The sequence below is a fragment of the Homarus americanus genome, unplaced genomic scaffold (assembly GCF_018991925.1).
Source record: "Homarus americanus isolate GMGI-L3 unplaced genomic scaffold, GMGI_Hamer_2.0 scaffold34360, whole genome shotgun sequence".
Classification (NCBI taxonomy): Eukaryota; Metazoa; Arthropoda; class Malacostraca; order Decapoda; family Nephropidae; genus Homarus; species Homarus americanus.
In genome coordinates, this window is record NW_024739403.1 from 1,255,922 (window position 1) to 1,281,170 (window position 25,249).

Below are 25,249 nucleotides of genomic sequence, written 5' to 3' on the forward strand. Positions count from 1 at the left end.
TGCTGGATTGAGAGGTTCAACTTGCACTTAACTGCAGATGATTGTACAGAATATGACTGAAGTAAAGAAGGAGCTACTCTATTACCCATGGCAGTTTCAACAACATTCACATCTGTACCTAAAACCTTTAGTTCAGTGGTAATATATCTGTTATTACTGTGTTTTTATTTTTAGGTACGCGAATTTTCAGTAACTGATGTGCAGCCATACAGCATTCGTCTTGTCTGGCAGGATGAATCAGGTCAGGAAGCAGATATGGAAGTCTTCCCCAAGAATCATCAGGTAAGCTTTGCATTGCTCTAAAATTTCAGTTGATACACCTATTTGAGTAAAAGATAAATACTGTATATTTACACCACTGATAACCCCCTTTGTATGTTTATTATGCTGACAGTTGAAAAAAATAGGGTGCAAGGTTAAAGGGATGTTAATTATCTCAACACTGCCTGAATCAAAAACATTTAGCCTATTTTTTGTTGGTGTAATTTGAATTGCTGGATGCCTAATGAGAGCCATGGACTATGAGAGGGTAGATACTATGTATGTGCCCAAGTGGGAAGGAGGGGGGGGGGGGTCTGATCAGCCTCTTATAGTGTATGATTCATCGTAAATATTAAAACATTTTCAATAATAGGGAAAATATATATATACAGTGGAGTCTGCATTTACGCTGCTTTTGTTTACGCGTTTGGTCATTTACGCGGTGCCTTCCCGAATGAAATGCTTTAATTACGCAGTAAATTTGGTCATTTACGCGGGTGAAGTATAATTTGTTTACTGTATTTACTGAAGATATTTGTTTTTGCTCATAAAATTCATACAAATTACCTGGCCAGAATATAATTTACATTGCTGGAATTCTTATAAGATTGTGATTATTTTAAATATAAACATCATAAAATTTGCATTAGATATACAAATTTTAGATCTAATGTAAGAATTTTGATTAGAAAGAAAAAAATTATATCTTTTGTGCCAAATATATGACGTTTATATTCAAAATATTCCTGGTCTTGCTAGGAATCCAGCAATATCAATTATATTATCCAAACTTTAGTCTGGGGTATTATTTATTACTAAAAATGTAAGCCTACTGTTTTCACCCAAACATTTCTCTGGTAGGGAGGGAAGGTGGGGGGTTAGGGAGGGAGGGAGGGACCCAGCGGAGGTGGGGTATTTTGATTGACAGATAGTGTCTGGGTGAAGTATAATTTGTTTATTTACTGAAGATATTTGTTTTAGCTCATAAAATTAATACAAATTACCTGGCCAGAATATAATTTACATTGCTGGAATTCTTATAAGATGTGATTATTTTAAATATAAACATCATAAAATTTGCATTAGATATACAAATTTTAGATCTCATGTAAGAATTTTGATTAGAAAGAAAAAAATTATATCTTTTGTGCCAAATATATGACGTTTATATTCAAAATATTCCTGGTCTTGCTAGGAATCCAGCAATATCAATTATATTATCCAAACTTTAGTCTGGGGTATTATTTATTTCTAAAAATGTAAGCCTACTGTTTTCACCCAAACATTTCTCTGGTAGGGAGGGAAGGTGGGGGGTTAGGGAGGGAGGGAGGGACCCAGCGGAGGTGGGGTATTTTGATTGACAGATAGTGTCTGGGTGAAGTATAATTTGTTTATTTACTGAAGATATTTGTTTTAGCTCATAAAATTAATACAAATTACCTGGCCAGAATATAATTTACATTGCTGGAATTCTTATAAGATTGTGATTATTTTAAATATAAACATCATAAAATTTGCATTAGACATACAAATTTTAGATCTAATGTAAGATTCTTGTGTTTTAATAGTTCATTTTCTATTGTTTTTCTAGGTACCATTCTCAAAGATGCTAACGTTCTACCGCCGTGAGCCATTTACGCTACAAGCACAGTACACTGTCCCATCAACCTTCCCAGACCCCATAATTGGACATTATACAGTTGAAAATGTTGCTCCAGGACCAGAAGGAGAGTGTCAAAAGGTAATTGTTATGTATCATATATGAAGTTACATGAGAAGTCTGCTATGGTTGATTTTTTCATAAGTAAAGTATTTGTGATTTTGATTTGTGCAATGACCATCCAGTCATTCATAATACCCTGGTACTGTGATGATGATGCCTTAATTATGTTACTATATTTTGAAAATTCATATTCATGGGGTCTTCACTGTACGTTTTACTGGTAACTGTATACAGTATGTCATTTCACTTGTACATTGCCAACAAATAGAGGATTTTTTTAATTATACGTCAATTGTTTCACACACACATCATCTGAATCATCCACTGTTTTACACCAAATCTGTGTGTACCCAAATATGATGCATAAATAGTGTTAAAAGCACTTTTAATGTAAAAATCACCCTAACAAGCAATAAAATTGCCTTACAAGTGCTAAGTTTCTACCACGTCAAAATACATTGGTCACTTCTCACCAACTGAGCAATAATGCCATTGTTATATGTTACATAACCACACAATTTGCAGAAAATTCATTTCAATGTGTTAGTGTGCCTTCTGAATAAAGAAAATACTGTATTCTGTGTAGTAGTAAAAAGATTTAAGATAAAAAATAGTTTAGGGGTAAAATGTGTGTGGGAGAATATTGATTCTAGAAATCACCAAAACACATGTGTGCTTGTTAGCTGTGAAAAGAGTGCACATGTCATTGTTACCTAAGAAACCATAAAAGTTATGGAAATTTCGATGCTCTAAATTAAATTAGGAAAAAAGAATATAAACTATAGAATAAGAAAATTAAATACCTGTAGTGGAAAGTGAATCGTGTGAGATAGGTGGGACATAGGGTGGGTGGGTAGTTGGACAACTCGACCTCGTTAATACGGCAGTGCAACACCATAATTCTCAAATAACTTTGTTCATTTGGTGTCGGGTTAATAAAATATTATCATAAAATACAGTAATTAGTTTTGCTGACAAAAAAAAATCCAACAATCAACCCCAGAGGAGTTATTTTTTATTAAATTCCTGGTGCTTGTTTATAAAACCGACCAACTGACCTCATCAGCCTTCCTCCGAGCAGTATTGCCAATGCTCTCCTTATCTTGTACATCTCTGCTGTCATTTCTCAAGATGGTTGGTGCTTACCACAGCAACTGCCTTCAACATTTATTAATAAATATTGTAGTCTATTTATCAGCACCTAATAAATAATATTGTTTTCTATTTATACTTTAATCAGTTAGTGCTCAAATAGCAAAGTTGGGCCATTATGTATCTCTCAAAGGTAACAAATAAAGTTGTTAGGAATATATCTCCATATCATATACTGTACAGTATGTTATAATGACCCCTTGGTTTGGTGATTTGCTGAGATTTCGTGGGGTATCATTACATGTTGGAATGCCTATACCCGTAATTACATTAATTCTTATTGGGAAAATTCCTCATTATAAAATGTTTCATTATAAGTCTTTTCTCTGGAACACATTCCCAGTGTATAATGAGGACCCCATGTACTGTATACAGTACTGCATGGCAAGGCACCATACATCAGCCTGTCAGTGTACTGTACAGTTGGGTCTCACATTACGCGGTTAATGTAACCCGGAGGGTCCCGCGGAAAGTGAGGAACGCGTAAAGTGAACAACATAACATATGGGATTAATTGAAATGGAGTCCAGGCCGATCCCCAAACTCCACTTTTTGACGACACATAACTATGTTGCAGTAAAAATTTTATCTTAACTTTATGATGGTATGAAAAAACAAGTAATATAGAAGAGGTTAGGTTAGGAAAGATAAAGGTTAACATAGGAAAAATGAAGGTTACCTTAGAGAAACTAAAAGTTAGGTGGAACACTTACGGTAGTAGAAGAGATGGGTCGGCATACGGGGATGGAGGCTGGTTCCGAGGCAGAGGGCAGATTACTGGCCCTCAGGTGAATCACCATTACTAGGTGAATCATCATCACTGTCACTTACAGTTGTCAGGGCTTCCCTGACAAATCCCTCAAAGTCAACTTCACTGTCACTATCACTGGCTTGGGCTGGCTGTGGTGGGTTGCGGGTGAAGAAATCTGTTATGCTTTGCTGACGGCTGGCGTTGATGTTGTCGTGATACACCTTGATGTACGGCTCCATAGCCTGCACCAGCCGGTTATGGAAGACTTCATAGCGGTCATCGTCATTGTCGCGGGAAAGGAAGGACTTCATCTTCTCTGCACACTCCATGGCACCCTTAATATCACTATGACTTAAATTGTGTTCTTCGGAGACTGCCGCACCTTCTTCCTCCTCTTCACTGACGTGTTCTTCTTCCAACATCTCGTCGGCAGTCACTTCAGGATTTCTGATCACCTCCAGGATGTCGTCGTTGGTGGTCTCGGAGAAGCCTGGAACTGTAACAGTCTGCGCAGCTTCTCTGGCAAGGTCCACTGCTACTGCAACATTCTGAACCTCACCAGTCACAGATTGACTCCTCCTCTCACCTGGTATTCCATGCAACACATGTCTCCATGCGTGACGAATTGTAGCAATAGACAGCTGATCCCATGACTCCACCAAGATGTCCACAGCTTTCTTGATGTTAAATATTCTCCAGAATTGTTTGAAGAGTATTTTTTGCTGTTCTAACCGTTGTTCCTCATCTTCGTCGCTCTTGCTATCGGTGGTGGTGTCACTCAGGTCACGCAACTCTTCCCTGGTGTTGGTGTAGTCGTTCAGGAGCTGGAATTTTTTTGTTGAGAATGCAGCTTTCACATTGCAAATCAACTCCTGGTCCATGGGCTGGATTAAAGACGTAGTGTTGGGAGGAAGGAAGACCACTTTTACGTTGGGGTGACGATCTAACAGTAGGGGCGAGTGTCCTGGTGCGTTGTCCAGCAGCAACAAAATATTAAATGGGACATACTGTTGCTCACAGAATTTCTTTACATCAGGAACAAAACAGTCATCAAACCAGGAGAGGGACAGTGTAGAGAACATCCATGCCTTACGTGCTGTCAGCCAGTGGACATTTAGCTTGGTCATGTCCATGCTCTTGTAGGCGTGCGGCTTGCGGGCTGTGTGGATCACCGATAACTTGAGCTTACAGGTACCGGAGGCATTGGTGGTAAACAGGACGGTGATGCGTTCCTTCTGCATTTTCCGGCCCCGAATCCTGCTGGCATTCTTCACAACGAAGGACTTGGAAGGTAGTTTTTTCCAGAAAAGACCAGATTCGTCCATGTTAAACACCTGGTCGTCACTGTACTGTCCTTCCTCCATAATCTCACGTAAAAACGGAGGAAATTCCCGAGCCGCAGCACGATCAGCACTCGCTTCTTCACCACCAATGTTTATATTGGTGATCTTGTTCCGGATCTTAAACCTCTGTAACCACCCAGAGGAAGCAGTAAAGGGTTTGGGCTCTGAAGTTCCCATCTTTCGTGCCACTGCCATGTACAGTTCACGTGCGTAGTCCTTCACAGAGCGCGTGTCGACCGCCATGTTCCGTCGCGCCTGACGCACCAAGTACCTCACAAGTAATTTTTCTGTCTTGAGAAGCACCTGGTTGTGAAAATACTTGATCATAGAAGCACCTGTAGACTTTGTGATCTTCATGTGCTCCTTTATCTTGGCTGAATCCTTCTTTATAGTCCGGATCGTAGATTCGTTCACGCCATGCTGGCGCGCCAAATCAACCTGCCTTGTTCCTTTCTCCAACTCTTGGATGATGGTATACTTCACCTCGTAGCTTAAGGAACGTCGTGTCTTCTTTGGTTTAGTGCCGCTGGGTCCAGGTAAGGAAAGGTTTTTCTCTGGGGGTGGTGGTCCGGCGGAAGCCATTTTACGGAACAATGGATGCGCGTTTACACGGAGTGGCCTGGAGGGATGAAACTGCCGCGGCTAGTTCAAGTGTCATCTCTCCTCCCTCCCTCCCTCCCTCCCTCCCCCGGGTGGACACGTCATAATACTTTAAGCCAATTACAGCTAGCAGCAGAGGGGGGTAGGGATGCATGGCCAATCACAGGTCTGATACGTCATATGACGTCACTGATAACGCAACAAAGACACACACTGCGCAACCTTACCGCGCCGCTTGCCCAAGCGGAGGGAGGAGGAGGGAGAGGCAGGCAGGCGGGCGGGTGGGTGGCGCGTGGGGCAAATCTAAAAATAGCGTTGCGCCGGACACACTCCGCGTAATGGCGTTCACGACCGCGGAATGTGAGCATGTTGGGTTCTGGCAAGGCACCGCGGTAACGGTGAAACGCGGAATGCGGGACCGCGTAATGTGAGGATTAACTGTATACACCATATAATGATTTCCTGAAGTATGCAATAGATTAATTTGAAATTTATTACACATAATTATGACTGGAAAGTTATGTGTAAGTTACACTGGAGATGTTGGGTTTTCTTTACAGTAATTACATTGTCTGATGTTGGCAGGTAAAAGTGAAAGTGCGAGTGAATCTACATGGACTGTTCACTGTAGCTTCAGCTTCCCTGACAGAAAAGAAGGAGGCTGTTGAGGAATCCCAAGAAAATATGGAAACAGAGGATAAGCATGACAAGGTAAGTGGGGTTATTATATCTCAGTTTTATTAAGTGAAGTTTAACACACAAAAATTTCTAGTATTTTGCTATGAACAAAATAAATACATATAAATACATTAACAGACAACTGATGGAACTGCAAACAACCAGGAAAGTGGAGGTGGTAACCAATCTCCTGCTGCTGAAGAGGGAAACCAGCAGGAGGTAAGAGGTCCCATGTTTTTGTACTGCCAGGTCCAGTCCACTCTGAGGTTGGACAATGGAGTATACTGTATAGAGAGAAGGTAGACTTGTAGGTTGGTAGATAGAAGAATGAAATATAAGTAGATCAATGTAGTTTGACAATGTAGAATGGCACATTGAGTGTATACCCATTTTGTAGCAGTAAAATTAATAGTGAATGGAAGGGTGAAGATAAATGAGATCGTGAGACAAAAATTTGAAAAGCAAAGAGCTAAGGAGAGAGAATGGAATACAAAGATTTAAAAGAAATGATTTCAGGCAAGTTGTTGTGTTTGGGTGAAAAAAAATAGGAAGGAAAACAAGAAGAGGGAATGGTGGTACGAGAGACTGGCAGTTCTTATTAGGGAGAAGATAAGGGCACGTGAGTACCAGTTTCAAGCAAGAAGGGAGCGATAGAGGGAGATAATAAGAAAGTAAAGAGAATGGTGAAAGAATGCAAAGGGGTTGGCGAAGCAAGATAGGGGTGAAATGTTGTCCTAAGTTTTTAAAGAGAACAAGCTCACCTGGAACAAACTAAATAGAGTGAAATGACAAAGAGAATGATGAAAGGGATATATTGCAGTGAATAAAATCTGAAGTAAAAGGGAGATAAGGGAAAATTATCTTTGACAGGGTAAGGCTGATTGATTAGTACAAGTATTAAAACAAAAGAGGAAAGAATAATTTGTGAGTAGGTGAGACTGATTGTAAAGAAACTCAATGATGGTTGTACAGCAGGGCCTTGCTATTCATGTTTTACCCCTTTGTGGATTTGCCCTCCCGGTGAAATTAATGAGACAAGGTTTGTGGATTGCAAACAAAGTACAGTAAACCCCCGATAACTCGGCACTTGGGGCTCTGGTCTTGCCAAATTATCACAAATTTTCCTATTTATGGAAGCACCCCCCCCCCCCCTTCTACAAAAATACAACAATTGAAAATCTATCGACCCATATGTGTGTGTGCATGTAATTACTAAATGTAAAAAAGTAACACTTACCAGCAAAAAAAAAAAGTGAGTACACCAGGAATGTGAATAAAGAAAACATTTTCACTGGTACAGAAAATATTAATCCCTGTAACCTTTTTCCATGACTTTTAACATACAGTAAATGTAAGGATAACAGAAACACAATAAAACACACATAAACCTTTATATACATGTATTGTAATAATTAATATTTTGTCATGTTTACCATTTACTTTAACATTGGTTGAAGACAATTTGGCATAGATTCAGCAAATGTTTGGAAATAATTACAACCCATTTCCATTATCCAAATTTGCTTGATCTCCTCATGCAGGCAAGGCACTGATGGTGTGTTCCATGTTAACAGCTTATGTTACATCTCTTGAATGTTTTTTGCATATGCTTCATAAGGAGTTATTTTTTGGTGGTATGATAAAATTTTATGTTCTGTTCTTTTTTTTTAAATTGGCAATGGAGCATTCATTCTAGCTCATCATATTTGCTGTAAAAATGTTTTAAAGTATATAAACACAACTAAACCAGCAACACTTGTGTGTGACAATAAGCAGTGGTGTTAGTAGGTGAGAGAAAGTAAAAATGCCAAAATTTATTTTAACGTTTTATCTACAGCATTACAGCAGTTTATCAACCCTAATATTACATTGGACTTTTTGGTTTAATAAAACTGCAGAGACATTTTATTTATGCGAGGTTTCTGGTTGTGCTCGAGATGAGCCAGTGGGAGTGGTTCTTGGAATTTACTTGGTCTTAGTGATACAGCCTGTCACACCAGCCTATGACTGGGTTCATGGTAAAGCTTGGCCAAACAAAAAAAAAGTGAAAATTTTTAAAATTGTAGTACCCAACCGTATTTCCCATTAACCCTAAGTTTGTATTTCCTGAATTTGTGGTTCTTGGGAATTTTCAGGAATGTAGCCCAATGAATAGCAAGGCATGTGTGAGATGAAATGAGAATGGTGATATGTGCTGTATATATAAAGGGACATATAAAGAAAGGTAACCTTGTTCAAAGCTAAGAGGGCTGCTGGGTATTGATAGAATTGGTGAAGTTTTACATAGAGGTAAACAGAGTGGCATGTGGAGAGATTAGTGTAAACCAATTGGGCTAAGAGATGGGCAAGTTTGAATGTGGAGGGAAGTGGAAGTTGTAAAATAACTTTGTTGATAACTTGACGTCGAGTAGCTGCAGGGGACTACTAGCAGCATGCCGTCTGGTAATCTTGGCTAACCCACTCAAGTTTGGAAAATCACCATAATATAGAGATGATTATGACTATGAAGTCCTAAATTTAGGTGAATGAATGGTGATTATCTCTGAACAGTTGGAGAATTTGGATAGTTTATCAGCATGTTTTCTCTGGTGATGTCACTGAAGTTAGATATTAGGAAAGCTGTTTTGCACATCATAAATATATTTGCATTGCATTACATTATTTACAGATGGCATGAAATGTATGGGTGTAATTTTGAAAGACTTTTTACTCTGGAGTTGTTCCTCAAGTTCAACTATGTCTTAGAATGTGCAGACAATCTCGATCATTAAGCTGCAAGTATTTTGCTGCTTTTAAAAATGGTATAAAAGTTTGTTATTTAGCATTCATGTGGAGAACTTCTCAGGAGAATATAAGTGGAGTAAAAAATAATAATGTAATAGTTTCCTTATATGGGAGTGTGATCATCCTTTGTATGCTCAGGAAGTCATCTTGCAACACTTAAGTAAACTTTAAGATTTTATAGACTGTACAGGTCTTTCCAATACTGTACAGTATTTTAGGCCAAATAAAGAGAATGTAGAGCAAGTTTGAAGATTGCCCTCTTCTCATTTTTAGTTACTGTATTGATTTTTAGCTATGTATATTTTTTTTATGCTAGTGTGCTACTTTTGTAAATGCTCATGGATGTAAATTGTTCTTTGACTAGAAAATGGAGACTGAGAAAACAACAGAAGCCCCACCACCAGCCAAGGTAACTCAATCTTTCATAGTAATTATTCTTATCCTATTCTCTGTCTCATAAACAGCAAAATAGTGTCATCCAGGGTTGACAAGAGTATATTCAGTGGAGTCGCACCTGAATGTGAATGTCTGGCACCCTGATAATTATCATGTCACAATTTGCACACAGCTGGAGGTTGCTGTGCAGAGTATAAGTATGTGAGACTGAAATTTATGGGGCTATTCAAGTTTACAGAATTTGAATTTTATTTATTTATTTATTTGTTTGTTTATTTATTTATTTTCTAGAAATGTAGGTTGATTTTGTGAAGTTACTCATTACTAGGTAGAACCATATGGTGTAAAAAAAATCGGTCTTTTGGAGATCATACAAAAGTCGTATTATTTGAAGTGGGTAAATAAATTTTTCCCACTTGATGCCCCCATTGCACTATGTTGGTTTAATGTTTCCACTCAATGGGCTAGTGTTTTCCTTCAATGAAATATGATCACACTCTAGAACAGAAAAATATTTGTAAGACACTTCATTTTGTTTTATATTGATATACAGGTATCATGTAATACTGCTATTTACAAATTTTTTTATGTAGGTAATTAGATGAATATTCTTAAGAAATTTTTGAGTGAAGATTTTGTATACTGTATATAAAAATTACACTTGTTACCTAGTGAATTTTCAAATGCTGATATCTTTTACTCCTGGGCAGAATGAAGGTGGTGAAAAGAAGGGAAAAAAGATGTTGAAAACTGTAGAACTGCCAATTAAGGAAGTAGTTAAGTCCCATGGCCCTGCTGAGCTGAATTCCCTGGTAGAACGTGAATCTCAGATGGTTCAAGCTGACAAGCTAGAGAATGAACGCATCAATGCCAAGGTAAGGTTACAGAAGTATTGTGTAAGTTTAAAGACTTGTTCATAGTCTTTCAGATTTTTAATTCTGTTGATTCTCCAAGTCAGCTATAACTTGACTTACAATGAAACCTCTGGTTGGAGGAAAAGCTTATTTCTCTTAGTCAGATGTCCTTGGTATGTATAACAATAAGGGTTTCTTGTACAGATCAATATCGAGATTTGGACACTGAAATTGCTATTTATGACCAATGGCAAGTAAATATAACAGGAATAGATAGAAAAAATTTGCACCTGTACTGTACATTAGTGCAATATATGGGAATTATTGTAATAATGCAAATATTGTAAGAGGTATTTCTGAATGTATAATTTTTTTTAAGCAAGCACACTAAAATATTGATCTAACAGCATAACAGTTGCACTAAATATTTCAAGGTTAGTTTTCAATAATTATTTCTCATCTCATATGCTCTATAGCCCTAGAAATATTAATTGGCAAAATTTGAGGGTAGGAGGACCAAGGGAAGGCAGAGACTGGGATGGATGAATGAAATTAAAAACTGGTTCCCCAGAGAGATACAAAAACTTTGAGGGTTGGAAAAAGCAGCCCGAGAACTTTTCGAGTTGGGGACTGTGGCTACCAACCCTCGGATATGAGGACAGTACTCTGATTGATTGATGTTTTCGTGCACTGTCTGCCCAGGACTGGGTATATTTTGATATATAGAAAATGGAGTAAATCGTGTAAGGTAATGTTCAAAAACATGTAGAATGTGCCCGATTTTTCCATTAGAAAGATGAATCGTTTTTCTCCAAATTCATATTTGGACAATAAATATGAGAAATAATAATTTCTTGGAGAAATCATGAGTTGAATTGGGAGTACATGTTTTTCTGGTACTTGTTAGATATCTAATGCTTTTGTTTGTAGGCTTAGAGGGAAGTTCAAAGCACGAAGGACAAGGTCAGATAACATTTATTGTAATAAAACAAACACCAGGCTAAATGATTGTAGAAAATTGCTTGGCGACGCATGGTGCTTACCACGTAAGTTATTGTGGTTCAAATTCACGTATAAATATTCCTATGCTAGGTGATGTTTTTTTTTTTTTTATGGGAACGCAAAATTCGTGTTCTTCAAATTGTACTCGGCAACCCCCCAAAATAATTTTTATTTTGGGGGTAAAGCATGTGTTGAAGTTTGTATGCCCGTCTTCCCATTTTGTATCATGTCTGTGTAATAGTGGACAATGTCAGGAGTATGTGTATCTCCCAGCGCATCTAGAAGAGCACTGAATGAATATCATAACATGTAGCCACACCTTGCCTGGCTGGGGAGGTGGGTGGGTGGTGTCTGGAGCGAGCCGCTAGTGATGTCGTGGTAATCAGTGCATCCAAACAATGGTGTGAAAAACTAAACATCATACGATGTCTGCTGCTCTTTAAGGGCTAAAGATGCATCATTTATCAGTTCTCTGCCACTATATGAATACAGTACTTTGGTAGTTTAGATTATAAGGTCATGAATTAGGAATGGATGGGAAGAGAGAAACGTAGTTCCAAGTGAATTGAGTGGGAATAGATTATCAGGAAGACAAAAAGTAAGGTAAAATGACAGAGTATTACCTGGGTGAGATTATTAAGGTATGTTGATGTAGAGGTGTGTGAAAGATTATACAAATACAGTCTCGTTTAAGATTCTTCAAACACTGCTGGAGACAGCTGGCAACTCGAGGCCGTTTGTTTACTATAGTATGTAGTATAATATAATACGAAACAACAAAGCCCAATCATTAAATTAAGCAACGGAGAACTACGTAACCAATCACTGATCACTTTACATTTATTCATAATTTTTACTACGTACTACGAGTATCGTAAAAAACGGCCTTGAGTTGCCAGCTGTTTCCAGCAGTGTTCGAAGAATCTTGAACGAGACTGTACAATGTGAAATCATTTTGGAATAGTTATATATCCTCAGTGCTGTACCAAACTGTCTGTTCCCAAAATTGGTATGACATTACAATTTGCCTTTCAGTGCCGAGTGGTGTGCCACTGTTTTAAAATTTCTTGCCTATATCAATAATTATGATTGTAGAGAATTGGGTATACAAGCCTTAAGCTTTGGATAAGCAGAAAAATAAATATTATTTTTTTTTTGAAGGGTCACCCTGTGAATAACAATGTAGATTTTTTCATTTAATTATGTCTGCCTTATTGTTGTAAAACAGTAGGTGTGCTCTTTAAATATCATCACCATTGAACTATAATCTGTCTTTTTTTATGCTATTTAATATCCAAGTTGCAAAAAAAAATAGGAGGTTTAGTATTGTATATTTGATGGCTTCTTTTTTTGGTTCTGGTCCATTTTAAAGGTTTTCATGTCTTTTTTTTTTAGAATGCTGTTGAAGAGTATGTTTATGATGTACGTAGCCGAATTTATGATGACCTCGGGCAGTATATTAGTGAAGGTGACAGGGAAAAGCTAAGCCGTTTGCTGGAAGATACAGAAAATTGGCTATATGAGGAAGGAGAAGACTGCAAGAAGCAGGTGTACCTGGATAAGCTAGTAGAATTAAAGGTACTGTATTTGAAATGAATTATGTTTTATATTGTTTGGTTGTGACTAATTTTGACCAGTTACTTGGAAGATTATGTTAGCCTTTATACTTTGGTAACTGTAAGCATCTGTACTTGGTTGCATGCAAAGTATAAAAGAGTTAAAAATCAGTGAAAGATATATTATTTAATATTATTACTCTATTCTGTGTTAAACAAGTTCTGTTGGCTGGTTAAAGCTGATCATAGTGTCCTCCCTCAATACTGCCAGTGCCCTCTGTTAGATGGCAGTAAAAGAGTTTCATATCAGCATAATGAGTGAGGGAGGGAGGAAGCAATTCAGAATATTAGTATTTAATGCAGAAGGTAGAAGAGAGATGAGGAATAACTTTAAAAGGGTAGAAGTACAGTACTGAGATTGGAAATATTAAGAAAAATGTGGAGGATGTGTTTTGTGTTTTCAAAGAGAAGATGTCAAAGGTGGGGTGCACCAGTTGAGTGGATACAAGGATTGTCTTTTGTCATAAGGGCCACTCGTTTGTATTAAAGGCACTTGTAATTCGCCCAGCTGTAAATGGGCACCTCACCTTATAGTCAGAGGAAGTTGAGTGCAGTGCCTGCCACATAGCATCCTTGTGTACTGAAGGTTTACTATGCTGTTTGCTGTACCTATATTACCCCAAACAGGCTGGGTAGATGCTCTTTGGTGTTTTGTGGAATGTAGAGGTAAAGAAAACAGGGTAAGATAAGATGTGATTGTGAAGTATTTGCTGAAGAATATGACTTGTGGTTTCTTGAGGAAAAATGGAAAGGGGTTTTAGAATACAAGTTATGTTGGTGTGAAAGGATAGGGTATATTGGAGGAATTCTATATGAATGATATTTTGAAGAGCTAATATTATGTAAAGAGGAAAGGAAGTTGGTAATATCATACTTGGCAATGAATAAAGGGGATATTCCAGTAATGCAGATGATCTCAAAAGGGGACCTAAAGTCTTAGTAGCTTAAACATATGGAATGTACCTAGGGTGTTTGGAATAATAGGAGAGAAGCTACAATGTGGTTGACAGTTGTGTTTGGAAATAATGAGTGGTACCAGATGATCAAATAATAGAATTGATATCTATTGATTAAAAATGAGGATTTGGCCTTTTGAGCATACTGTGGGTGGTGTTGAAGGCTAAAATTGAGAAAGAATTATATAGTAAGCAAAGATATTTTTGACGTGGTAGTGGTTGTTTAGAGCACACACTAATGGGGCAATTTTATACTCTCAGAAACAAGGTGAACCAATCAAAGAAAGGAGAAGAGAGCGTGAGGATCTTCCTGCTGCCTTTGAATCTCTACTGAGCTCCGTTCAATTGGCCCGTAAAGCAACTGAACAGTTTCGTCAGGATGATGAGAAATATAACCACCTTGATGGTGCTCAGGTAGAAAAGGTATGTACTCTGGATATAGCAAATTATATTTTAAGATTACTGTAATGATGAAACTGGCTTGAAATAACCTTCAGGACTACAAATTAATGTTCTTTTGAATTTTCTTCTATGGGTATGAGAAGGGCTTCACCTCACCAGTGCTTGCTTCCCTCCATAACTTATGCTCAATATTTTGCCATAGATCCTAAATGTTTATAGGATCTGAAACTTTTTTCCTATGTTAATGTTACATAATATTGTATCACCATCAAAATCTATATATTAGTTTGTCGAGTAATGCTTAATGAATATCCTGTTTAAATCCATACTGTAAAATCTTTCAATAGTGGACTAATTGACGCAGGAAGATGTTGGTAATGGGAAGGGTTCATCTAATTAGAAATAGGATTTTTGTGGGTCTATGGGGGCCATTAAATTAGAATGTGTAATGTAAAAAAGTTGGTTTAATAAACCCTTGGATATAGATTGATTGATTGTGGTAATTACATCCCTGGTGACACAACATCTTAGGTCATATGTCACCAAGATGTTCTCAGAGCTGTGATTGGACTAACAAGTTGAACAAATACTGGGCTAGAACAGGCTTACAGATGATTTGCCTCTCCATAATTTAACTACAGTACCTGGCAGGTGAATTGTTCTTCTATAAGTTAAGTTGTTTCTTCACTTTCATTTTTTATAAAAAAAAAATTTATTTTATTTTAGGTGGAGAAGGCTATTGGAGAAAAGCAAGAATGGGTAGATAAAAATTTGGGAACAATTACGTCAACCCCACTCCATGTTGATCTTCCTATAACGGCATCACAAGTTCGTTCCGAAAAGGGTACTTTTGAGGCTTTAGTAAATCCCATCATGAACAAGCCAAAACCTAAACCCAAGGTAAGTCAGCCATATGATATTTTTACAATTTTGTCAACAATTTGAATTCATTTGTTCATCCATTATACAGCTTGTTGTTTTCAAAGCAAGACACATATTGTGAGAATTTACTACAAATACTGTACTTCCCATAACAATATACTGTATGTAATAAGGGGAGAGGAAACATGGATTTTTTAAGAAGGTAATGGAAGGGGAAAATGCATCAAAGGATAGAAGAAAGGGTTTAAAGAACACAGTCCTTCCAACTTCCTTGGGGGTGAAGCATGTGCATGGAAGTTTTAGAATTCAGTCTAGAAATGAAACTCTTTGAGGTGTGTTTTGCATTATTGTAGTTGATTAGAGAAGGTAAATGACATTGAAACCTAAGTGATGTAAGGTCAGAAAGTGGGATACAAGTATCTCTATGTGGTATGGTCATGTAAATGTGATGAGGATACTGGATAGGATGGCTGAAAGTTTGACCAAGAAGTCGGTCATGTTCTTTAATTAGTGTAACCTCTATCTAAAGCATAGAAATTGATGATATCATTGAATAAATAACCTAAGTAAATGCATTGTAAGAGCCTAATAATAAATCAAAATTTAATACCGTGTATCACAGTAGATAGACTCGTTACATCCATATCCCCTCAGTCATAACTTGAACCTGTATTTAATTTGTCTATTACTTTTATTATTATTTTATCATATATATATATATATATATATATATATATATATATATATATATATATATATATATATATATATATATATATATATATATATATATATATATATATATATATATATATATATATATACATATATATATCATAGTCTAGTGATGTATATGCTGATAACCACAAGGAAAGAAGAAAACACGAAGTTCCCAAGCGCTTTCGTGTAATTCACATCTTCAGGGTGAGTACAGACTAAAGAGAAGTACAAAACAAGGTGTATATATACAGAGGAGGGTGAGACCAGGTCCACAATGGTCAGGTATTAGGTAATGACCCTACTAATCTTTAAATAGCACGGCAACAGTGGTAGTCAGGTCAGAGGGTAAGGTGACCCAACCTTCTCACCTGGTTACAAATCTTCTTAATTACAAAATTGTCCAGTTTGTACATGCCATTACAAGTAGATTCGTTGCCGTGCTATATTTATATATATATGTATATATATACAGTACTGTATATATATATATATATATATATATATATATATATATATATATATATATATATATATATATATATATATATATATATATATATATACATATACAGTGGAATTTATGCTATAGCGAATGGATCCTACTACTGAATATTCCTATAGCGAGCGGTTTTACCTATAAAATTGAGAATGCTATAACGAACGAAACTCCTACAACGAACATAATTTAAATTTTTTTTTTTTTCTAATTTATTGTTTTATTATTACAAATATTAATGATATTCTTTATTTCAGGGGTTTAGATGCATATTTATGCACTTTTTTACAATTTTTACAATTTTATATTATAGTTTTCAGTGTTAAGTGGTTGTATTTGGGGGCCTGGAACGGATTAATCCTATAACAAACGAATGCTATAATGAACAAGGTTCTAGAACCAATTAGATTTGTTATAGCATACCCCACTATATATATATATATATATATATATATATATATATATATATATATATATATATATATATATATATATATATATATATATATATATATATATATATATATATATATATATATATATGATAACCACAAGGAAAAAAGAAACACATTAAGCTTGTGTAATTCACATCTTCAGGGTACTCACCCTGAAGATGTAATTACAGCACACAATATCACATATACTAGATGCCGCACCTACAGTGATTTACTTGCATATATATATATATATATATATATATATATATATATATATATATATATATATATATATATATATATATATATATATATATATAAATATATATACAGTGTGTATATATATATATATATATATATATATATATATATATATATATATATATACATACATATATCCTTGACCACCGAGGTCAAGGCGTACCTGGCGCTCCTCTCGGGCAGCCAGGTCAACTGTTAAGTTGGCCCATACCAACTCCCTCCTGAACCTCCTCCCCACGAATATCAACAAGTTCTCGCCAGAAGTTACTATTTCATTTAGGAAGGAATGGAACCAGTGTTGAACAGAGGTGAACAGTGGTGAACAATGCTTAAGTCAGTGAGAACAACTCAACAGTAACAGTCGCACCCAAGTTAACCTTCACAGTGAGGTCCCAGGTACCCAGTGATAACAGCCGAGACCCAACAACCAAGGGATGTGTTAATCTGTCTCACGATAGGAGGCCTGGGACCACTCACTCTATAACACCGTATGTGAGGAATTACTACACCGTGAGGCCCTGCATAACACCATCAATGAAATTACTACACCACTTGAGGCCCCTCATAACACCATCTGTGAGGGAACTACTACACCACGTGAGGCCCCTCATAACACACCATGTAGAGTTACTACACCACGTGAGGCCGCATAACACCATCTGTGAGGAATTACTACACCACGTGAGCCCTCATAATACCATCTGTGGGGATTACTACACCACGTGAGGCCCCTCATAACACCATCTGTGAGAATTACTACACCCGTGAGGCCCTCATAACACCATCTGTGAGAATTACTACACCGTAACGCATAACACCATCTGTGGGAATTACTACACCACGTGGAGCCCTCATAACACCATCTGTGAGGGAACTATTACACCACGTGAGGTCCCTCCTAACACCATCTGGGAGGTTACTACACTACACGTGTTTGCTGTTCAACACCTACAATAATCTGTATGTTCACTGTATGTTCCTTCACCTTTCTCTAATGAAGGCTTTTTTAAACCACCAGTGTATGTAATAAGTCATTTATGTCCAATGTATATTTTCAGCCTTTGAGCAGAACTTTTCAATAAACCGTTAATTATTATTATTATTATTATTATTATTATATATATATATATATATATATATATATATATATATATATATATATATATATATATATATATATATATATATATATATATATATATATACATACAAATACATACATATACATACATATATATATATAATATATATATATATATATATATATATATATATATATATATATATATATATATATATATATATAAGCAAGCGGCACAGGCAGCTCCCAGTGGGAGGTTCACGGCGCCATCAGCTCGATGAACAGGCTTTGTGTGAAACATAACAGTCTAGAACTGCTTTTAGTGTCCACAATAGAAAAAGTTATAACCTGACTATTGTGGACTTGATCTCACCTTCCTCTACTGTATATATATTTGCCTTATGTATTTCTCCTTCGTCTGTACTCATCCCTCAAGATGTGTTTTCAAGACATCTTCAGAGGCAACTGAATTACATGGATGGAGAGAGGCTTAAGTACACAGGGTGACCTTACTAAACATGAGGTCAGGTCATAATCATTGATCCACTAATCCATACGCTAACACCACCACACACTCAGAGGAGCTTAAGAGAAAGGGCAGCGTGACTATTCAAGTTAAGTCGGGTAAAAAATATGGGACACTAATCATCTATCCTACTTCTAACTCCAATGCTTTCAAAGCATTTTTAAACTTGGGCCACTGACAAATAAATTTGTGTAACTTATTATCAATTTTGTACTGACTGTCACTAAGGTTTATAGAATTTAATTCCCTAATCAAACAGGCTTCAACCAGAAGTCTTTCTGTGACACATGATGATTTGTACACTTCTAAGCTGTTTTCCCAATCAATGGGATGATTATTATTCCTAACATGAACGAACAGTGCACTGCTTTCAGTTGCTGTTCTGATATTGTACTTGTGCTGTTTGATTCTGAGTTGCAATGCTTTCCCAGTCTGTCTTACATAATTTCCATTACAGTTGCTACATGGAATACAATAAACACTTCCATTTACATTCAAAGTTGGGCTATTCTTGATTAATATATTGGTAATGGTTGAGTCATACTTAAAAACAACATTAATATTGTCAGTGGCCCGAGTTTAAAAATGCTTTGAAAGTCTTGGAGTTAGAAGTAGGATAGATGATTAGTGTGTCCCATATTTCCTATATTATTTGATCAGTCCTTTTCATATTAACTTTACTGGTACTTTAAAAATCATTTTGTTACAGGTAGAAGAGCCTCCTCCTGCAGAGAAGAAAGAGGGTGGAGACAAGGCAGCAGAGGAGCAGCCTAATGGTCCTAAGGCAAACGAGCAAAAGCAGCAATCAACTGAAAAGTCTACTGAACCCATGGATGTTGATTAATTGTGACTTAAGTGTCTAATTATCACATCTTGTATAAGGATGGCTCCTGACGGGAAAACATTGAATAAATGTGTTAGCTTTCAGACACACTCAAAAAAAATATATATGTTTTTATAAGAGATCCATCACATAATTTGAACATGATTGTTAAGTAAAACTTGATGAACGTACTGGATCCATGACTAGATTTGGTTTACTTTTACAAAATTTCTGTTAATTAAACCAAATTATTAAGACTAAGCAAAAGCATGCTAGACACATGACTGGATCAAATTCTTAGTCACCCACAACACGATTTGAAACCTGCTATTTATAAAGCACAGTATATATACATTTATTGGATCTAGATGTAAAGAAACTAAAAAACAGTTAACTGTATTTTGGTTTCAAATTATGTAAAACTAGTTCATAATGTAAAACTGGTCATATATGGTGATTAAGGATTTGTTGCTACCAGTGAATTATCAGCACCTGTAAGGAACTTCCTCTGCCGGTACAGCACCTCTTTAGCATTATTTTTTACCTCAAACTATGATGGATTGAGGAATCTGGTGATACACTGTGCCCCTTCTCCATACTAATAATAGTGGATCTTCTGTTCTAAGCATAGATGAAGCCCCAGACTGTCAGGATGAATGTTATAGCATTTCATTTCAGCATAGAAAGCATTATTAATATATGTACATAATCACACCTGCTAAATGTAGATCTCGACTTCATATTGAAGTTTTTGAGTTTTTGAGTAAGACTACCGTCTTTTGATATAGCATAAAGCTTTCAGTTTTGCTCCATTTGAATGTTTGCAAAGAAGTATTTGACTTAGGATCATAACCATTCAAGAAAACACATTTCATCGGATGTATGAACAGGATCAGTGGAAAGTTTTTTCCTATAATTAGAATATATTATGTGACTAAAACAAGGAAAAGAGGATAGAACAACATAAGATTATTATTATTTTTTTTTTTTTTTTTCTTTTTTTATGTTAAAGGTGTATTCAATGAAAGCTTATGTCAACTTGATGTCAGGCTAGTTAGTAAGCTTATTTGATGAGGCTTAATGCCGAGCCCCTCTCACTGTAATCATTCCACTGTATCTGCTTCTGTTAAAGGCTGAATGTGTCTTAGAGTAAGAATAATTTTGAGTTCCATGCTTTGTATTATTTTACCTTCAATGCCTTCAAGTGCATTCTTGGTTTAAATAGAATTATAATTTTTCAAGATTCGTCGTAGTTTTGAATATGAGGAGAAGTATTGTGATTATGAGATATAATAAACTAAATAATGTAAAGTAGGCAGTTTTTTATCAAACAAGTACTGCTTAATATTTTAAGATGGAGGGTTTGTTTATTTCATTTGCTATAATGGGCTCGGTAAACTGATTCAAATTTCACTGCACAAACCTATTGCCAGAAAGCCATAACCAGATTGAGAGTTTAGTGCCTACCCATTTTCATTAATGTATTTATCACTTAGTACGTAATGGAATGAGGAGTTACAATATATGTTCCCTCCCATTATTATTTAGTATTTTTGAACAGTTTGTCCCATTCTTGTGTTCCAGGAGTGTACAGTATTAATTCTACCAAATTTCCATCAGCCCATCAGTACTTAAATAATTTTGTCTCATTTCCTTCACAGTAAGGCTTACCTAATGAGATGAATTTAATTTTTTTGGAAGTAATGATAAAGTAGTCTGCACTTGTAATAACCAAATTGCCAAATATATATTTTCTTCTCGGATGGGATGTTATCGCTAAGTTATTAATACTAATATGTGCTGATCAATTTACAGAAATATAAGCTGTCCTCACTTTATGAAAAGAATGCATTCTGCAAAAGTGGTGTACAGTGCAAAAACATATACTGTACTATATACAGTACAGTGTATCGCTAAAGTGACACCTTGTGCAACCAAACTAAACACAAAAGACATAATAAATAAATTAGTACAAAGCATCACTAAATGTGAAATAAATGAATACTGTACACACCATCAATACATAAAGCTTAAAGAATTTTGAAAATTGATGATGGTTAATTTGTAATCCTTACCCCTCAAACTTGATGATACTATGCTGAGAATATTATCTATTTTCAAAATTTGTATAAAATCAAAGTTCTCATCAATTTGATTGTGTTATGGCTTAAATATTATGCCAGAGCTTCCCATTCTTTTTTTGTTAGTGTATACATGTACTGTATGTGTTGGTGACTTGCAGTAATGCACATACCGGTATATCTCACCAGTAGGTCATGGATTTGAGCCCTAATTTCTCTGGACACAAGTGGAATGTGTGTTATCCAGTGTGACCCTACCATACATCACAAGTTTCCTCCGGGTACTCCGGTTTCCCCCTGTACTGTACAGTACATAAAATAACACTAGACAAACCAACCACCTGAGCAGTTAGTAAACTTATGAGTGGTGAAATGATAAATACTATTGTACTTTAATTTTCATCAAGGTCTATAAACTCAACTGGCTTTACCAGTGGTTATGTAGGTACTCTACTCTTTCTCTTTCTTTTAATAATAATAATATTACAAAACATTTATAAACAAATAGAAGTAAAGTTACACATTTTATTACTGAAAATATGCTACAGGAAAAAAAATGCTGAAACTCTATATATGATATACAGGTAGAATACTAAAACTGTACAGTACAAATGAAAAGTGGGTGCATACGGTCCATTTCTCGGATATTCGTCGACCATGGACCATCCTGCATCGGCAAGCCATCACCACCTACTGTACAGTACTCCCATTTTTATCACATAACAAATAATAAAGATGTAATGACTGTAAGAATGTATAAAAAATAAGGTATTTAAGTTGTGGTAATGAGTGGGTTTATTAAGAAGCATATCCACCATATTCTCCATTGTCGGGGTCAATTTCTAAAGAAATAATTATTCTCAATGTGTCCATATTCTTTGGGCAGACCCATGTCCCTTCAGCGCACAAGCTAAATTACTTTGTTTATCAATGGCACCTCAAATACATTATCCTTACATTAAAAATTTTTTAACTTTTAATTTCCCATGGTTAACCTTGACAGATCAAATATACAGTCGTTGCATTTTCCACGTTTCCCCAATACTCTCTATTGTTTTACGACTTAAAAGGAAAATTTGCTATTTATATAGCAATTCTGGGATTTTGTTTCCCACATGATTAAAACTCTACCATAAACCTGACTGACCAATCCTGCTTAAGACCAACTCCTCTACAATGCTTCCATATACAGTATTTTTACTTTTTTCATTGTTTTATCAAATAATTGGGAATGCATCCATCCCCTCTGTGTATCAGTACATCTTTATTTCCATTTCTGGTTACAATATCTTGCTGTAATTAAATCAATGAACACCATTGATTTTCATTTGTTATGTCTAGTACAGTACTATATACTCTTTGGACATGAAAATGGGTTATCTGTTTGGACCAAGACCTGCATGTCTAAGGGAGTGGAGCTCAACTGTAATTGCAGTTTCTAGTATTTGGTTACTCAATGTATCATCCTCATATCTGAGGCTTGACAACCACAGTCCTCTACTCTAAACATTTTTGGGCCATTTTTTCTATGCCTCTTGAGATTTTGCATCTCTTGGGACCCATTTTTAATTGAATTAATCCCCCCTACCCTCAAATTTGTCCATTCGAATTTCTATTTTTCCCTCGTCCCTAATTATATGACCAAAGTATATCTTTTTCCTTATTTTATAAAATTCAAGTGCTGTATTGTATTTGGTTACGACTGTACAGAGAAACACAATAAATGAACTCTGGATGTTAGAATATGTGTAATAGAAAATATAAATAAAGGGAACCTAAATGCCCTTGTTTAGTGCAAAACAAGCTGAAGGATAAGGGAAAGGTGAGATGGAGACAAGTTAAAAAAGGCAAAGTAAGAAAAAGAGTATGAGCTCCAAAAATGTGTTTTACAGTGGTATATGGAGTTGCGTGCCTGACAATATCGGCTAGTTGCAGATGATTCAAAGGAAAGAAATGGGGTGTTATAAAGATTGTGTGCTTCACAGAATGGAAAGAACAAGATGGATATTCTGGGATAATCTGACTATTGAATGCTATAGTGTGAGGGAATGGGTGTTCAGGCTGGAGAATTTAAAAGTAAAACTACCATTCACTCTTTATCTGCTTTATCTAAAAGGTCAAATATACCATGTAATTCCTCATTCACTTTATTCTACTTACACCAACACAACCACACCACTCTATTTTCCATTTTCCCACTTAAATTTATTTTATTTTTATTTTTTGTAAATCATACACAGTATTCCTTACTAAACTACTGTATGTATACTATCAACTTAAATTTCTATCGATCTTTCTCCTATACATTCTTTCTTGGCAATCCATTTTTCCTTACTGTCCTCTTCATTTTTGTATCACCAATTCCTGCCAAAATGAAATGTATGCAAAGTGATGTTTCTGGAGGATGGGAAGATTTTTTTCTTAAATTTTTGAATTTAGAAATGCACATGACAGAGTTGGAAGAAAACCAACGTGGGAAATACTGATGATAATGTGGGGTATATGGGGAATTGTTGAATAACATTCAGTTTTGTAAGTCTAGTGAAGCATTATGTTAAGTACAATATACCTGGCAGAGGGAAACTGGTTCCCACTAAAAGTATGGCAAAGTAAATGATATGAACTATTACCAATTTTGTTCAACACATTTTCATGCACTGTAGGAGGCAATAAAAGAGTGACAACGTAAGATCAATATAAAGACAGGGAAAAATTAATAACAGCATGAATGGAGATCACTTGGAAATGTAAAGTACTGTACTGTATTTCAAATGTTCGCAAATAGAACAATGAGTGACAAAGTGTACCATTTAGCAAAAAAATAATATAACAGACTGAGAATACATGGCAAAGGCATATTAGAAACAAAAACAATGAATCATAAATATGTGGGGAATATAGGATGCAAATTATAAGCGTATATTATGGCAAATATCACTGCAGTGTGTTTTTCATCATTACAAACAAGCACAATGATCATAACTCAACACAGTTTCTAAGATCCGCCCACCTATGACGTCATATTCAAGGTCTTAAAAAATGTATTGAAATTGAAATATTTCATTGATAATAAGCAACTATTTGTCATCCCCTTCTGGGGCTTACAAAAAGTTATAAATTTTATAATACAATAATTATTTTTACAATAATCAAATAGTTCATTTTGACATGAACACTACTATATTAAAAGAACAGATAATGAAATCTTTATACATTGCAATAATTATTTTAATCTTTCCATTATTAATGATTCAACAAACTTGTGTCTATAAAGTAGTGATTCACTGTTCCTGTATCGTTGGGGTTTTTCACATCCTAAGACATAATGTAGTGTATGTACCTCCCTAAGATGACACAGTTGTCAAGGGTGACCCACCCCTCCACTATTTGTATCCCAATCTTAGTCTCATTATAGCAGTATCAA

General features: G+C 35.7%; 1 protein-coding gene across 1 annotated transcript in view; it reads left to right on the forward strand.

Moving 5' to 3' along the window:
* The window catches only part of LOC121874695 (97 kDa heat shock protein-like), a 40,220-nt gene extending 19,305 nt beyond the window's left edge, over window positions 1–20,915 (forward strand). The window contains exons 8-17 of the mRNA XM_042378947.1: window positions 175–282; window positions 1,853–2,002; window positions 6,416–6,541; window positions 6,647–6,727; window positions 9,657–9,701; window positions 10,399–10,563; window positions 12,940–13,122; window positions 14,378–14,539; window positions 15,245–15,418; window positions 19,631–20,915. Of these exons, the coding sequence (XP_042234881.1) occupies window positions 175–282; window positions 1,853–2,002; window positions 6,416–6,541; window positions 6,647–6,727; window positions 9,657–9,701; window positions 10,399–10,563; window positions 12,940–13,122; window positions 14,378–14,539; window positions 15,245–15,418; window positions 19,631–19,765 (1,329 nt within the window). The 3' untranslated portion in view covers window positions 19,766–20,915. The remainder of the gene's footprint in view (window positions 1–174; window positions 283–1,852; window positions 2,003–6,415; window positions 6,542–6,646; window positions 6,728–9,656; window positions 9,702–10,398; window positions 10,564–12,939; window positions 13,123–14,377; window positions 14,540–15,244; window positions 15,419–19,630) is intronic.
* Window positions 20,916–25,249: the final 4,334 nt, after the last annotated feature.